Source organism: Chiroxiphia lanceolata, chromosome 5 (genome assembly GCF_009829145.1).
Source record: "Chiroxiphia lanceolata isolate bChiLan1 chromosome 5, bChiLan1.pri, whole genome shotgun sequence".
Taxonomy (NCBI): Eukaryota; Metazoa; Chordata; class Aves; order Passeriformes; family Pipridae; genus Chiroxiphia; species Chiroxiphia lanceolata.
The window spans coordinates 48964163-48981677 of record NC_045641.1 but is presented as its reverse complement, the minus strand read 5'-3'; the positions used below and the strand labels follow the sequence as shown (position 1 = coordinate 48981677).

At 42.9% G+C, this 17515-nt stretch overlaps 1 protein-coding gene and 1 long non-coding RNA gene across 2 annotated transcripts; both read left to right on the top strand.

Annotated features, from left to right (window-relative positions):
* Window positions 1–624: 624 nt before the first annotated feature.
* On the top strand, window positions 625–10800 carry LOC116787042. Its single transcript, XR_004357138.1, has 5 exons — window positions 625–802; window positions 3362–3606; window positions 5696–5832; window positions 6209–6338; window positions 7685–10800. It is a non-coding gene; the product is annotated as an uncharacterized LOC116787042 (long non-coding RNA).
* A 543-nt stretch (window positions 10801–11343) lies between these two features.
* On the top strand, window positions 11344–17098 carry HEBP1 (heme binding protein 1). Its single transcript, XM_032689389.1, has 4 exons — window positions 11344–11495; window positions 11644–11782; window positions 13272–13452; window positions 14712–17098. Exons 1-4 carry the CDS (start codon window positions 11418–11420, stop codon window positions 14881–14883), a joined length of 570 nt encoding a protein of 189 aa, XP_032545280.1. The 5' UTR covers window positions 11344–11417; the 3' UTR covers window positions 14884–17098.
* Window positions 17099–17515: the final 417 nt, after the last annotated feature.

Here is a 17515-nt window from a genome sequence, read left to right as displayed (position 1 = left end):
AGCTTTGGGCTGTGGGGGCTGCACATCCTCTCAAATCACAGCGAAATGTCAGTTTGACAAAGACATAGGACCAGAGTCAGGGGTCCACCTCCTGCTTCACAAAAAACATCACTTTAACACCTTGCATTTCTTTGGAAATATCTTTATTGAGTACCGACCAGACCTGAGCCTGTTTGATTTGGCAGGCGCAGATCCGGGGGAGGGGGTCAGGGAAAAAAACAACAACACTGCAGCCGATTCATCCCTCCTTGTTTATTCCACTAGAAATAGATTTGGCAGAGTGCATCAGGAATGAACTAATCAGCAGGGAATTAATTGGCATGTTAGTTAAAAGGCAGGAACAACGTGGTGAACAAATTCATGACTGGATGACTGGAGGGTTCAAGCAGCCAGAGAGAAGCACTGCATAGTGGAAACTGTGACTAGTAAGAGAAGTCATACAGCTGTGCCGAGGAGCCAGCAGTTGAGAGCTGCCCAAAAGAACCGGGGGCAAAAATACACGGGTGTCCTTGCAGATGGAGCTGTTTTTGAGAAGGGCTCCATCGCCCAGGCTTTCCTTCCCATAAGGCTCCCATGTGTGGGGGGAGAAGGCTAGTTCACAGGAGTGGGAGGGAGGGGTAAGAGAGGTACAGCTGGAGGAGGCTCCATGGAAAGACTTTGGAAATGTGGAAAGCAGGGAAATGAAGAGGGACACGTCACTCGTTGCAAGCTGAAATGCAGAGGGGGTAGTAAGGAGAAGAAAGGAGCAGGGAGGCAGAGATTTGGAAGCCTCGTCACAGAAGGACTGACCTCAAGAGCAAAGGTAATGTCTGTATGCAATTCTCTGCCTTCTTTCCCAGGAATGTTTTGTTTCTTCCTCCAGAGGAGACACATTCATGCACCTCGGAAAGAGCTTATTGAGTTGAGGGACTCTAAAGGCACCAGTGGGAAGAGCCAGGAGAGGAGAGTTCATGTGCAGACTAGCATGGATGTGGAAGTTGGAGGATTGTTACTTATGTTTCCAGAGAATAGGAGTGTTCAGAGTGAGAGAAGGAGGTAGAAAGAAAGAGCAAGCAAATCTTTAGAGTCAGGCAGACAGGCAGACACAGAGAGTGCAAGGTCTGTGGATGCCTATCCAAGGAGAGAGAGGAAATTTCTTAAGAGGAAGCACCAAGCACTAAACAAGAGAGTTGAAGACATATCCTGAAAAAGCAGGTGCACCTGGAGAAGAGGCAAAAGGTGCATATTACCTCCTTAAAACCAACAGTCCTTTACTAATGTTACAAATTGCAGTAGATGTGTGCTTTGCACCTGGTTAACTTTTTTTCTTCTTTATCATTGGTATGGCTGGCTGCTGAGAACAGCATCACCCTACCTCTCTGTCATCAGGGTTGTCAATCAGATCTTTTTGTTTAGCAGGATGGTCAGACTATTCAAGGAATTCAGATGCTCTTTGCTTTCCCACAACATACGGGTAGAAAATGAGCAGTGTAGCTCTTAATTATATGAAAAGGCGCTATTTAACTCAAATATGTTGCCAAACTTGAAAAATCCAAGATATTGTTATTCCTACATATTGTTATTCCAAACCAAAGCTGAGTGTGTCCATGTGCCAACATACAGCATTATACACACACACACATAAATTGAAGAATAATACATTACAATGGACTTATAATAAAGACTTTTGAAATAGGTGATATTCTAGCTGTACTACTGTGGGTGGGTTAATATTGTAAGACCCAATTTTTCAAAATTATTTTTGGCATTTTTCATTATATTTCCATCATTACATAATACTATAAGCATATGCTTTTTTGTTGTTGGTTTTGTTTTGGTTTTTTTTGCTTGGAGAGCTAGAAAATGCCATCCGCTTTGCAAGCAGAGCTTGCAAATACTTTAATTGTTCTGGACTCATAGTCTTGGCAGCTTTCTCCTCTAAAAGCTCAGAGGCTTTTCAGGATCCCAGGCTGGGAGCTCTTGCAGAACTGGCATTAACTTATAAATTGTGTGCAGCTACAATATGCTTTTTTTAAACATGAAGCTGTTTGTTTTATATCTCTTAAACCTTCATGAACTTAATACATAAACCAGAACATTTTAGTTGGGTGTGTGTAAGTAATATAACCTTATCATATTCTTAAAATGCTGCATATGGAAATAAAGATAGAGAAATTCCAGTAGTCTGCAAAAATAGCTTTATTATCTATTAAGATCCTTTATGAAAGAGAGAATCTTAAACTTACTTTGATGTTTAAATATCCATTACTGTTGTAGTGAGAGATACATTTTTTTTATTTATTATTTACTTGAGATCAAACTCCGATTCACTTAAAAGTATATTTTATTTCTCTGCAAACAACCCAAAATCGAGTATCACTCTTCAGCTCTAGTTTGAAAGTAGTTTGAAAGGAACTTGGGAAAGCTATGAGAGGAGAATGAACCTCAAATGAAAAGCACAAATGTAATTCACTTTCAGTTCAATGCTGCAGAAAAAAGAATCCTTCATTTTAGATATCATCACAGTGATTGCTAACACTAATCAACAAACCCCTCTTCTCAAAGCAAGCATGGGCTTGAGCTAACAACCTTGGGATGCTCATGCATGACATCAAGAGAGTGTATGTGTTTAGAGCAGTCAGAAGTACAGGGGAAGGTTTCAAGCCCTCCTGATATACAAGGGGTAGGCAAGCTTTGCATTGTAATGCAACAACTCACGTCTGCAACAGGATGAGTATGTTCTCCTCAGGCTTCGTGGGAGAGAGGGCTCTCTCACTGAAGCTGTGTTTGGTACCAGGAATGGATAACCTAGGCAATTTCCCTGTATCCTAGCAGGCAGCACAACCCGTGAGCAGCGAACTTCAGTCATTTCGTTTGAACTCGGTGTACCAAAGTCTGGGGCAGATACCAGTGAAATCTCAGTGCTCTGTTGTGATTACCCACTACGTGTAAGGAGGGAGGAGCATCGGAAACGGAGTATACTAGGTCGACAAGAAACTGTAGGGGTTAACAGGAGAAGGATAGCTATGGGAGCTCAGATACTGCCAATACTGCTTTGCTTTGGGGTAGGGATTCTGGCTTGGATGGCACAGCTGCTGATCCAAGCAGGGCTGTGCTCAGGGTATTGAGCTAGCTGAGCTCTTTAATTGTGTTGAAGCGAGGAATCAAAAGGTTAAAAGCTGAAAAAAAATATTGGGTAATAATGAGACAAATGCATCTGTCTTCATTGCTTGCAGATGAAGGAATTGTCCAGTGAATCACTGAGCCTACCCAGCTTCAAGGGCAGAATGTGATGTAATTTTCTGACAGCTCTCCATATTACTGTAATTAATAGTAACAATGACAAAGCTAATATGTTGTTATTGTTATCCTCTGCATTTAGGAAAAAGTTTCCATCTGAGGCTGTGAGAGAGTTCTCCCTGCTTATCAATGTGTTCTACCCTGATAGTACTTTAAAGTTCAACTCTGCAACAGATCAGAAGACATATTTGAATGGGCTTAGGATCTGGTTCCTATTACAGATGACCCTGCAGACCTTTTCAGCTAGAAACTTATTAGTGAATATCCATTTGCCTTCTACAGTTCCACCTAACAGAGGGAAGAGTGCTCATTTTCTGTGTGTCTGAGGTATGAGAATCTATTTCAAAGATGATTATAACCTGATGTTTACTGTGATAATAAAATCCAGTAGGCCCTCAGGAATGCAGGGAACAAAACTACAAGGAAACTGGTCTGTGAAGGGCCCTGCAAATAGAACATGTGGGTATTGTGATTCGTTTGGGCACCTGATGTTTTAAAAAGTTTGAGCTCAAGTAGGCTGGATTTTCAGTATCAGATGTAGGTGGAATTTATTATCACCCTTCTTTTAACAAATAGAGAAAGATCAAAGTATCTCAGCTGTGGGGTATTGAAACAAGTGGGAGGTGGAAAGAGTAAGGAATGGACAATCTCTTCGTGAAGTTTTAAAATTAGCCTGGAAGCCACAGTGCCTCCTTGATGTTAGCAGCATTTTCAAATAATTTGTAATTGGACACATTGGTGTCTGTTAAGTCCTTTCCCATCAGGGAAGATTAAAAAGGCATGTGCAGTGCATAGTCATTCAAAGAAAGAGAGGAAAAAAAAAAGGTGTAAAGGCTGGAGTATTTATCTGGAAAAGCTGAGAGGCAGAGGAGCTATGGTGTCAATGCAAATAGTTTGAAGAAGGTCCATGAGGACCTTTTCATTATGAGCCTTGGTGATATCATCAGACCTTCTTAGAGATTTTCATTTTAACAGCTCTGAGTTGAGCCAAAGAAGAGGTGTGTGTATGTGTGAGATAGGAAGAAGGTAATTTTTCTCCCCTTAAATGAATACTTCAATTAGAAGAATACTAAGTACAAATTACATCCCAACAGGCGAAACATAATATTTTTTAAGTATCATGATGTATGGCTATATTCATATTGCTGTTTTAAATAGTGGGAAAATAAATGGAGTTGCAATTAGAATACACTAGTGATCGAATGTAAGAAAGGGACAGAGTGAAAGGAATTATATAGTTACTGCTTTATCTGCTACAGCTCCTGGTAGGCTTTGACGTGACTGAATTCTTCCCAGATTGCTAGACGAGGATTATATGATATTCAAAAAGCAATTTAATATCCTCATAGTTTGCAGTGAGGCCTTAGGCTTTTGATGCATGTACCTAAACAGGGGAATAATTTGGATTTTCTGAATGTGCCTACTTCTCACATGATCCCCTCTATCACTGTGACTACAGATGACTGAAATCATCACTAAAACACATGAACTTGGCAATGCATTTTTTCTGTTTGCTATGTGCAATATGTGCATAATTGATATTTCCAGCCAATTTCTACCAGAACAGCTGTTCATTACTTTTTTTTTTAAATAAAAATACCAGATTCAACACTGAGGGACGATTTAACTAGGACAGAGTAACTAATCAGCATGAATAAGCTGTGGAGAGACTGATTTGTCCTCTTACGTTTAGAGATCGTACTTGTCCAGGAGGGCTTGTAGGTTAGGGTTTGACTTCCATTGGCTTGAGAATGATGGTAAACTTGAAAGAAAACAAGAAGCTTAGGTAAGTGCTCAGATCAGTTCATTTACCTGTCTTGCCTACTCTGCAACTTCGCTCAGGACGAACTGACCCCCTGACACCAGGGCAAGGTGCAGATAGTACATGAGGGTGGGGTTGCCTTTGAGGCTCCATTACTGGGCAGCATCTAAGATGTTGCCACTGATTAATGGATCAGATCAAAAAGATAATTTTTTTTATCCTGTCCACTATGAAACACTTGATAAATTGTTTCATTGTATTTTACCTTGTTTCCCCAAAAAGTGGGGATGTGGCTTTTTTTATACCTGGCACTGCCTACTCCTGACATTGATAGAACAATTACAGCTATAAGGTGCTATCCCAACACGGCTACATATGAAGCAAAACTATCTTCACAGCTGCTGCCAGATGATGAAGCATCTCTGTAGCACTTGATTGCTTGAAAAGAAAGTAGGGTTTGTACTTGTGTGAAAAAGAAAAGTCCCTGTGCTTCTGTAAAAGCTATACTGAGCAACTTGAACAACATTTTAAAGAATCAGAGAGATCCTTTAAACATCATCAGAGAGAAATTTGGTGTTGTGGTGGCAGATGGGAAGTGGTGAAAGAGAGGAAAAAAAGAAATAAAGCAGTAAGCAAGACTTTTTGTTTCCACAGAGCAGAGGGAAGTCAAGATCCTGCAACAACCATCATGGCGACTCTTACTCTTTTCCTCCTCTTCATCCTTTTGCCCTGCAGTAAATCCCAGGAGGACTTTCTGGACCAGCATCAGAAATGGGACTACAGAGAAGGCGGTAGGATGGTGGTGGGTCAGCATGGGAGGCATTTAGTAACTCAGAGCTGCAGATTTTCCTACTTTGTCCTTGGAGTGAGATACACAGTGCCTATTCATGACTGCTCTTTTTTGATTCCTGGGTAGCTGCTGAGGCTTCTGGTGAAAAAAATGGTTTTAGAAATAATCAGCTGGGGTAACCAGTGACAGCAGAAAATTTGGGCACCTGGAGGCAGAGAATTATGCTCTTTAATTTAGATCCTCCATATGTTTAATATTTGGCATTTCATTGCAACTGAGTTGTGATGGGGAATGGAATCAAACTCAGAGCACTGGCTCATGTTTTCTTGTTCTGTCACATTTATTTCCTCTCTTCCATGGACATCCTGCTAACCTAGCTGACAAGGTCAACATAGAAGGTATTAACAGCATTACTCAAACCCTTGAGAAATGGGGAAATGACATCTTCTGGCAAATGAAGCATAACCTGCTGAACAACCCAAATGCTCTACTGCCTGAGTTCTCCAGGTAATTGCCTTGATCTGGAGGTGGGATTCAGTCCTCTCCTGGGTGTTCTTCCTTGAGCAGGATTCATCTGCTTTAAGATGAATTTTCATATTGCTCAGCTGGGGGGAAATGAAACCCACTGTCTTGGTATCTGTTGTGCTAGCTGGTCAGATTAGTAAACTGAATATTCTGCTGACTATTTATTGTGAAATGTTCTCAATTGCCATCACTGTATAACAAGAATTATCCTAAAGAAAATGTCATTGGCACCTTACGCCTGTGAGAACAGGCTGGAAAAAATGAATTGTGCTACAAACCCAGACATGGATTTGGCCACAAGGCAGGGAGAAGAAGCTAATTTGGCCTGTGATTTTTTTTATTTCAGTCTCTAACACACAGGTCTGAGAAAGCCATTCACTAGTTCATGTCATCATATTCCCCCTTTGCATTGCAGAAAATATTAACTGTTGAGCACATTCACAAAATTTACTTCAATCTCATATTTCTGGAAACAGAGTGGGAAAGGCAACGAAAGAGAGAGAGGAGAGGGTAATAGTGGGAATTACTAGAAACCTAATATAACTTAAATCAGAATTGTTCATAAAGCAAGTGGTCATCTTCCATAATTCATCTTTCTCTTTAGGAACAATAAAAAAAAATCTGTTTGCAGTTGCTACCCATTGAACCAGTTGAAAAGGCTAGAAGAATACAAAAGGCACTAGTCAAAAGGTCACACAATATCTGTACAAATTAGGGTTTCAGGAGGATATAGTTCATAGATTATATGTTGCCTTTGACATCAAGTGGATTTCTCCCTAGTTGCATGATGGCCGTTGATTCTAGTACAGAATTCATCACAGCTTTTACACTGACAGCGCTGAAATTCATTGGTGCCTAAGATTAACAGGGATGATATTAAATCCTGTATTTGGAAAGCTCTAACTCTAGTCCAGGAAGATGTAATGAGACTATCCAGCCATTTTTCCTGCATTGGGTTTACAATTAAGAGTTTGCTGGCAAGGACACAGACTGGTTCATTGGAAATGTAGAAGACTAACAGTACTGCATGGGTATCTCTGGCCCAGACTACATGTCTACTCCTAGTTAAATAATACTAATTAAAATCAGATGGTAGAAAGACCATGTTGCCCATGCTGATCCTGAAGCTTGTGGTTTCCTGGGTTCAGATGAATTCCCAATACCCAAGGGGAAGGGTAGTTTTGGAAGCATCTTTTAATGGTTGTTTGCAGCTCTTTCCTCATTAAGGGCCCTTACCTGTTAAGAAACACAAGGTCATGGTAAATTACATTTCATGCTCAGGAACACTCCCTAAACTGAGTTACTCTCCTGTATTACTCTATCTGTAGTCTCCGCCCTGTCTCTGCGGCTGTGGACAATCTTGTGAGGGAAGTCCAGTCGATAAGGAAAAGGCTGGAAGAACTGAATGAACGCCTCAATGTCATCAGCAAAACCATCCTTCCCCTTCGACTGAATGCTCTGCAGAGCCAAAGGCGTGGAAATACTCAGCTGCGGAGACTTCCGATGCATAGGAGAAGGTTATATGTTCGCAGGAGACCTCAGAGCAGTTAATTAATTGTCTACCTGAAAAAAAGGGCAAGTCTTTAATTTTTTCATCTGCTTAAGCCTTTCTCAATGGAATGCTGTTGGAGAGAATAAAGCAAAGCACACGCAAGTCAGCTTCTCGAAGGAGACCAGAATTTCTGCATTTTGCTGCTGCCTTCCAAACCTAGGTCAGTAGGTGAGACTTGACCCTGTTCTTCAGAGATGGCTGTTTGTGTCCCAAGCAAAAAGAGTTGACAAGCTCAGTCCACTTGTGCATGAATACCTTTAGGCTATACAGTCATTCTTTCTGCTTACCAGAGGAAGCTCTTTCTATAAAGATCAGGTGAATTTCTTTCTATCCTATTTTTAAAGCACTCCATCTGAAACAGCTGGGGACTTTGAACTTCAAAAGAGTTGAACAACTGATGAATGCAGAAAGATGGATTAGTACTTGGCACTTCCAGCTGGGCAGGGAGAGGGAGAGGAAGCTTTGTTTCAAAATATAGCCTTAACCTATTCTCCGTGTTCACATGTTCAGAGGGTGGGTAGGGTTGGATAACCTCGGTCTGTGCATCATCCTTCAAGACTGAAGATATGTTAGTTGCTAGGGACCAAATTTGAACATCCGCCTTCTGCAAAAGTGGTTTTTTTAGCTACCTGAAACTGTGCACTCAGAACCATGTTATTCAGCAGATATGTTCAGAATTTCCAGCACTCTGAAAGACTTTGAATTGACTTCTGCCAAGACCCATGGAACCACAGGATTTTTTTTTTCAAAACTATCTAGACATCAAATGGCATAGATAGGTGTCTAGAAGGATTTTCCAAAATAGCTTAAGAGATTGTTCAATCCCCAAAATCACAGATTTCAATGTATCTAACTCACAGAGTATTTTCTCCACATGCAAGCACTGACCTCCAGACATTTCCCAACACCCTTTAGCACAATTAAGATCTGTAGAAAATTAACAACTACGCACCCCAAAGACTTTGGTCCCTCGGGGATTACCCAGAATACACTGACTTCAGCTTGTCCTTGCCTGTGGCTTCCTGACAATAAAGCTGGTGATATAAAAGAGTGCAGAAATCAAATTATGCACTGAACAGAGGATAGAGTGGGCTTGCCCTTCAGGTCTCTGAAGATAAAACCAATACAGAGATTTCCACACAGCAGTCAACTGTGTACGTGAAATCTGTTGAAACATAGACAGGAGAGGCAGGGAGGAAAAGAAACTATTTTTTTTAAGGTCTGGATGAAGCAATTTATGAGAACAGAAATAAAGAATGGATTATGTCTAAGTGATTGTGGGGGTGGCTGGCATGACAGTTGTTTCGCAAACACTATCCAGTCATAAGCACTGAGGATGCAGACAAGCTATTTAAGGATTCCCAAAGCCTGAGTTAATGGAAGGAAATTCGGTGACATTACAATAACCTCCAGAGGGAAAGGGGAAAAAACTAGTTTCATATGAAATCTTTAGAATGAACCAGAAAAAATAACACAGTAAGAATTTTGGCTGCAACCTGGGAGTTAGTTGAGTGGGCAGGTATGAGGAGTGTATGAGACAATCTGATAAATATTTCCCGGATGTAAATTCTCCGAGTTCAAGTTCTCAAAAAATAACAAAACTCTAACTTGGAAACTCTCTCCTTGGCTTTTGCTTGACAATTTGAAACACAGCTTAGCTAAAGAAGGGAAAAATCAAGACTGTGAAAAGGCAGATAAAAGGATACAATTGTGCCTTTGTTGAAGTTGTCATCATAATTTCTCAGGAAATGTACAGTATTTTGATCCCAGAATATATTTACATAAATTACAAGGAATAACAGGAGAGAAAGGCTCCTAACTTCTTGTTATTCTGCACTTAGAGCTACTAGGCTGTGCTGTAGAATCAGCTGCATGCTTGCACACACTGCTGGTCCCTCCAGGGGATGCTTTGTTTGGGACTGTAGGGACTGCTAGTTATTTTGGCCTATCTGGAGGAAGAATACAACATAAATGTCAGCTTTCATGATATATCTTAGACATGAGCATTCTATCAGGCAACCTGAATTTGTATAAAATTAATTGAGGACTACTTGAAACAGAAAGATGAGACTTCCCTCAGTCACAGATGGCTGGAGATGGGAGGCCAGACCAGATCACTGTATGCTTTTACTTTTTACCATTTTACCACCAGCTTCTGCCAGAGACAAAGGAGTCCATGTGTTCCTACCTATATGTGCAAGTTGGTACTCTTGGCAAAAACTTCTGAGCACAATGGAGAAACTCACCATTTGCTTTAAAAGAGAAAAAATAAGTTGCAGTATACAATGTACGTATACTACAATTCTGCAATTTCTTGCATAATGGTGAATAAACAAAAAAATATAAATGGTTAATAAATTACCAGGTCTGTGGCCTTGTCACCATTGATAGCAGCCCATCATTCACTCTGTGAAAGTTCATGCCAGGCTCCAGCCCAGCTCCCTGACCCGAACACGGCCTGTTCAATCTGATGATCACAGCCAGCTTCTGTAACTTCTTTGCCTTTGCATGGCCCTCTCTCTTTAGATGGAAAAGCTTTAATGTCATATTTCTTTTGCAATTTTCTTTTTTGCTCTTTAAGAGTATAGGAAAGTTATGTGTCAGCCTACTTCTGCACCTCTCACCTTCTATTTGAGTAGGCAGGAGTCCAGCTGAGCAACGATCTCGAGGTGACTGTCTCATCTGCCTGGGGAAGCTGGTCTGATCCATGGGACTGATTCCCAGAGACCGGTATTTGATTTCTGCCTTTGCTAAGCTCTTCTTAAAAGATCCTGTGCAAGACACTTTCTCTAGGTAGTACTTGTCCTTTGACATGGCTTACACAACAAAAACCACTTGTGGTCATGAAGTGTCTAAGTCTTCTATGCATATAAATATATCCAGCTACATAAGCCATCTAAGCTCCCTGTTGTGTTCATTTACGTGTATTTCTGGGAAGGGATTTGGACGGAATTTTAAGCAGAGGTGGCTGGGTGGTCAGTCAAGGGAGACCAAGTATCATTAGGGGCTTCTAAGATCTACCCTTCTCCTAAACCTTACAACATCCAGAGACAGAGAGCACTGCCTCAAATTCACTGTCTTAAAAACCTAAAAACCGCCTGTGTTCCCCTTTAGTTCTTTTTATTAAATTTAAAAAAAAAAAAAAAAGGTTATGATTTTGCAGTTGCAGGAGCACTGTGCCACCCTACGAGCTTCGCCAGTACTTCCTCTCCCCTCTATCTCTCTCCTCCAGATGAGTACCATCTGCTCCCGCACTTCGTTACTCCTCACACTTCTCGGCGCCCTCCATCACCTCCCCCTCGGGGGCCGCCTCCCGCTGCCCCAGCCCCGCCGTGCCCGCTCCCTGCCGCTCCCGCGGCTCAGGCGGCCCCAGGCGCGGCCCGGGGCGATGGCCGCGCTCCAGGCGGCGGGGCGTCCCCCGGGCCCTCCCACCACGGCCGAGCGGGGCCGACCCGAGCCGAGCGGGGCAGAGCCGACCCGAGCGGCACCGGAGCGAGCGGCGCGGCACCATGCTGGGCATGGTGAAGAACTCCCTGCTGAGCACGGTGGAGGCATGGCCCTGCCGGGTGCTGAGCAAGGGCGAGAAGGTCTGTGGCGGGGCGGGCGGCCGGCGCTGTTCCCTGCGGGGGTTCTGCGCCAGCGGGGACTGATGAGGCGCTGTGCGGGGAAGAGAGTATCACCTCCGGGCAGCGCATTCTTCCTGGCAGCGTCTCCATCCCCCACCTCCTTCCCCAGGAGCAGGTCAGCTACGAGGAGAGAGCGTGCGAGGGCGGGCGGTTTGCGGCGGTGGAGGTGGTGGGGAAGCCGTTCGACGAAGCCTCGAAGGAAGGGGCAGTCAAGCTCCTCAAGTACGTCGGAGGGAGCAACGACAAGGGTGAGAGATGCTGCCTGCCCCAGGGGGCTTGGCGGATGTTTGTGGTTGAGGCTTGGTGAAGGCAGCATGGATGGAGGCGATGGCGCCGCGGGTCCGCCTGGCTTGTGGCTCCCGGCGCTGGGAGTCTGTGATGGGCATGGCTCATCACTGGGAGAAGTAAACTTGCCAGTTTAAATCGTGCCCAACCAACTCATGCTATGAGTCCGCTTATAACCCATCTCTGTTTCAGAGTAAAATGTCAAAAATTACTTGTTTAAGCAGGAATGAGTTACCTTGCAGCTGGTACAACATGAGGACAGGCAGACATGTATCTATCACAGCTCCCTGGGTGAGCAGTAGCTGATGAAATCCAGGGTATCTGGGACACAGGTTCTGTGATGTGCCTTTTAGGCAGTGAAATAGCTGTTACGCACTTGACATTTTATCTAGCAGTTTTTATTCATGAAAGGGTATTGAAGCTTCCTTTTTAATGGTATTTCATAATGTTTTATAACAGTGCTTCCAGGTGATTGCTTCTAATTCTCATTTTACTAAAGTAAGTGCATTTTAACCATTTATAGCAGGAGACGACTACAGAGTAGTTCTGAGGTGTATACATGTGCTCACACACCTTTCTCCAGCATCTAGTAGAGGTACTGGTATAGTCTCCGTGGGAGTAGGAGCTGGATGCAGTGGGAAATGACATTTACAGCAGTGTGTTTTGGAAAGGTGATGATCCCTGTTGCTGTAGCAGAAAAGGTGCCTTCTATAACATGGGACACAAACACAGCTATGGTATCAAAGGAAAATAAATGAGAAAGATGGCTTGATCTCAGCTGTTTTTGTGGCTGCCTGATCCTGAGGCTTGAAGGTTCCTTACTGCTGCAAGTAGAGTGAAGAAAAATGGTCTTCAGTACCATGTGATGCCTCTCGGTGCTAATGAGCGGGGAAAAAGCATGCTGTTCCTGGAGTGTGGACAGCATGGTCAGTTCTGTTTAAAGCCATAACAGCACTATGTTTTGGGGTACTGGAACTTGTAGGATGTCTGGAAGGATTTGGAAGGGTTTAAGAGAAAGCTTCTGTCGCCCAGTATTGGCTATGGGTTCATGACTAAGTGCAGATAGTATAAATTTAAATGCTGATTTAGATTTCTATGTGCCAGTGGCCTGCCCCAGAACTATAGACCCTGTTGTGTTAGAAGTGATTTGTCAATAGAACAGAGTGTCTCCAAGAGCCACAAAACCAGCACCATTAATAAAAAGCACTCTGGAGATCACCTGGGGCCCTTGTCTCCCAGGGTCCTTGTGTGGAGAGAGAGCTTGGCCCAAGGAGAAGCCTGATATGACTGTTCTGCCTGCATGCCCCAGAGGGGCCCACTCCTGATTGAATATACAAGAAATTCAGTATGAGGAGTTTTCCTAAACTAAAATTAGCTTTTGTGAATCTCCTGTTAATTTTGTGAGTTCCTGAGAACCTTGACTTCTTCAGCAGTGTCTGTGGTCTCTTTCAGGGGTTGGTATGGGCATGACTGCTCCTGTCTCCATCACTGCTTTTCCTGCTGAAGATGGCTCCTTTCAGCAGAAAGTGAAAGTGTCTCTGCGAATCCCGAGCCAGTTTCAAGACAACCCTCCTTGTCCTACCGATGAAAGCATTAAGATTGAAGAGAGACAGGGGATGACCATTTATTCCACGTAAGAAATGCATCCTGGGATTTCCAGTCCCAAGCGCTGAGGTCTTTTTAGCATGCTCTGAAGTGCAGTGTTTGTTTTACCAGTGACTTGCTGGACAAGGGGTGCATGTGGTAGAGATGGACGGATATGTCTACACTGAAGACAGGTGTTTTATTTAATTTCTTACCTTTAGTCATGTTTCACTGATTTGGAATATGTACTTTTTTCCACTGGTTAAACAAGTGTGGAGGTTAGCCCTGAAAGATACTGAGTCATTTCTGTTATCCAAAAACTATTATTTTCCCCACTTACTGGGGAACATTCTTTGGTGTGGCTCACGTCAAACTACAGGTGTCAGCTAAAGTCTCATTTAGATGGACTCACACTAGAGTTCACCGTGGAAACAAGCAACCATTTCATTGCTTCAAATCACCTTTGGATGTCTTTGGCTCTTGACTGGCAGCCTAGATGAAAACTAGCATAACATTAGCACTAAGATCTTCACCTTGTCTTTAACCATTTGAAAGTTCCTCTGCTTCCTTGCTTGAACTATTTTGGCTGACTCTGAACTGGCTTGTCCCTTGCCTGCAATTGCTGCTTGGCCTTTGCTCTGGGCGTGGGCCAATTCTGCAATATCAGGCTGTTTTGTCTCAAAGCTTGGCCCTGAAGCAAGGTGGTGAGGTGCAGGCTGATGTGAAAACAGTTCCTCTTGGTGGGAGTTCGACATAAACCAGACTCATTCCAGCCCACTCCTTTTAAATAGCATCATATGCTATAATTGCCAATGTCTCTGTTGTAGGCAATAACCTCCCCTTTTTCTTGGGCTAGCTAGAGTTTGGCTTTCCTTTATGATCAGGCTTTCAGCAGATTGTTAACACCACAGTGAATATGGTTGTTGATAGCGTTGGTGTTAGGACTGTGGGCTGAGCTGACGGACATAACCTTGTGTCTTAGAAAGTTGTTCCTCTGATACAGTGTTGATTCAAAGGGCAGGGCCATTCTGCTGAGTGATACACATGGGGATGTTTGGGGGGATCCATTTGGGGTCTGCCAGTGGATGATTGCACCCTGGCTGTGTAACCGTTGAGACGTCATCTATCACAGATGAAGTTGAAGTGGTGCTGGTTCACAATGAACAGGGCATGCATGAGTACATATTGGCAGGACCTGGACCAAAATGCGTGTCTAAATATACCATGGTTATATATTGTTCTCTCTCTCTCCCTTTCTGTGCTTTGCCAGGACTGCTCAACACCTCTCTGTGTTTGACTTCTTTACAGGCAGTTTGGTGGCTATGCCAAAGAGACGGATTATGTGAACTATGCTGCCAAGTTGAAGGCTGCTCTGGGGAGTGAAGCTGCATACCGCAAGGATTTCTACTTGTGCAATGGTTATGACCCCCCTATGAAGCCTTATGGACGACGCAATGAGGTCTGGTTTGTGAAAGAGTGAACATCTGGCTCCCCGTGCTGCTGCCTTGCACTGATAACCTCCCCACCCTATGTCCCTGTTTTCTTTAAAATAAACTAATAATTCAGCAGAGGCAAAAAACTATCATTGCCTTTCTCCACACCTATGCCTTAGTCTTTTATTGACCAGCCATTTTAGAAGAACACTTGCTGACCCTCCTGATGGTCCTGCTCCTTCATTCCAGACCAGGTCCTCAGCTACACACTCTCTTGATCTCTCTGTGGCTTGCTTTTATCTCCTTTGTGCTCCCATAGTTCAATGCTGAGAAAGCCAAAAGTACTTAATTAGCAAGACTGGTGCCTGACAGGAGTCACGTCCAAGTGTTGGCAGACTATTAGTCTCACCTGAGACGGACAGGGGAACATGATGAAAGTGCATACAGTCATACAGTGAGTTTTTTATCTCCTTGAGTTTTCTGCAGCTGTAAAATGCTGCTTTTATCTTTGCCATTCCACAAGCAGTCTAAAGGGACACAGGCATTGCTGCCAGCACAGCGCAGTGAAAATAAACATCCTTTAATTCAGAGTGTGCAGGAGATCAACGCTTCTGTCATCTGACTGAGAAATGTCATTTAGAGAAAGATCCAGGTTTCTGTTTGCAGCTGTTCTTCTGTTTGAGGTGAGACATTTTGAGGCATGCTATGTCTTGATCTCAGCTAGCAGCTGGACAATGTGACCTGGAGACCCCAAGATCATTTCCTCACCTTCCTGTTGCTTTTGTGTAACATTTCTTTAAAACCAGCCTATACAAGGGCCAAAGCTAAAATGTGTTTGGTAATCTAATTGAATTAGAAAAATACAGGCTGGGAAGAAAGCAGATGCTTATCATTTGTGATCTGAGGGTGCATTTGAAGAATAGTGAACATATAGTGAAACTACTGTGGGTGCCAATCTTTAAAAAAACTTTTCTTAAGTGGTGTCTGTTTTTGAAGGGCTACTCAGAGCAGCTGTTTTCTTTAGAGGAGAAGGAGAACATGACTGTTCTTGAAAACTGGGACTTATATAAAATGATGAATAATAGCCTTTTGGAAACTTCAAATACAATACCAAGTGTGGGTCTTGTTTCAAGAAGACCAACAATATTGAACTGTCAGGCATCAAACCAGCATTTTAGCTGTGGGCTCTGCCAGGGACGCAGCAGAATGCCCTCAGTGGGAGCGCACTCCCACACCATGCTGCTGTGGGTGCCTGTATAATTCATTACCTCTACTAAAAGAGGTGTGGTCCTCTGATGATTAAGTGCCCGAAAGCTCAGGTGCTTTCCAAAGGCCATTTTCCCCTGGAGCTGAAAGAGACATTTGTCAGATGGTATCTTGGCTTCTGGCTGATCAAGCTGTTTGCTTACAGAGAACAAATCTCAGGAGTGAAAGGAGAAAACCTGAGTTTCTGATGTGCTTTCCTTTTCTCTCTTGCCATAAAAGAGCTTTGCTGTGGACCTCATGAGAGAGTTTCAGTCACCTGAGGGGACTGTGCAAGAGCAGCTAGTTCATGATGGGTAAAAAGAGCAGATATCATTTAATTAAAAACAAACAACAAGGGAAAAGCTATTGGCTGCAGTTAATGATTGCAATGCAGAGGAGTGAGAATCAAAAGAGAAATCAAGACAGACAAAGGATTAGCTTTTGAAGGAATTTTTAAAGCAGCAAATGCCCTTTTAAGCCCATTCCTAAATCCAAAGGGACCTATTCATGTCCTGCATTATTTTTACCTGTGTGGGTAAGGAATGGAAGAGCACAGTGCTGTCTGATTTATGTGTTCCCAGGTTCATTTTGGAATTTGTGTTTAGACTGTGGATACAGTCCTTTCTGGCTACCAGTGGTGAATGTCCTGCAATGATACCTTGACATTTCTCAAAATTTATCCTGTGAAATCTCAGATATTAGGAAGGCCAGTTATAAACCTTGAAGAGAACTGTGCATCTCAGCAGCATGGTGGGTTTTTCCATAACATGCATACACTCTAAACAGAGAGCGAGAGCTTCTGAACAAACTATAAGAGTAATCACGTCTGTAGGCTTTGCCTACGGCAGCCCTGCTACTGGCCTTTTGCATGTGGCAGGCAGAATAGAGTTTCATAAACAGTGTTAAATTATATCAAAGCCTTAAGCAAACTGAATTGCCTTTCCTGTATGCAAAGATGCCTGTGTTTTGTCTGCATTTTCTGGAGTTTTGAAATAAATATAATATTGTAATTTACAACTTCTGTGTTGATCATTGACTTTGTGAGCTCAGTGGGAATTGTTGATTTGCTAGACTGTAGGTTGCCAGTTTATTCTTCTTTTTCAGGCACTAATCATGTCACAGCATCTATAAATAGTCATAATGCTTTTTCCAATAAATTGCTATTTTAGGTATCCTGGTGTGGCCCTGCATTATTTGACTGTGCAAGATGGGAGTTGATGAAATAATCTTCATTTTTTCCTCTGAGAGGCTTTGAGTGATGCATTTGTGTTAATGTAGAAACTAGGGGCCTGCTCACCTGAGGAAAATGGTGTGTGTCTGGGGCTGCGGTTCACAGACAGTGAACACGAGTGTTCAAGCAAATACTCATGACTGATTTTCAACATGATCTACAATCCAGAAATGTTACACATTTTGTGCCATTGAGGCCTGTGT

What these genes read in the sequence shown, in the direction of transcription:
- HEBP1 (XM_032689389.1), top strand. Translation starts at nt 11,418, where the DNA reads ATGCTGGGCATGGTGAAGAACTCCCTGCTGAGCACGGTGGAGGCATGG. An exon ending in TGCTGAGCAAGGGCGAGAAG is followed by an intron (nt 11,496 to 11,643) that starts GTCTGTGGCGGG and finishes CTCCTTCCCCAG; the next exon opens with GAGCAGGTCAGCTACGAGGA. An exon ending in GGGATGACCATTTATTCCAC is followed by an intron (nt 13,453 to 14,711) that starts GTAAGAAATGCA and finishes ACTTCTTTACAG; the next exon opens with GCAGTTTGGTGGCTATGCCA.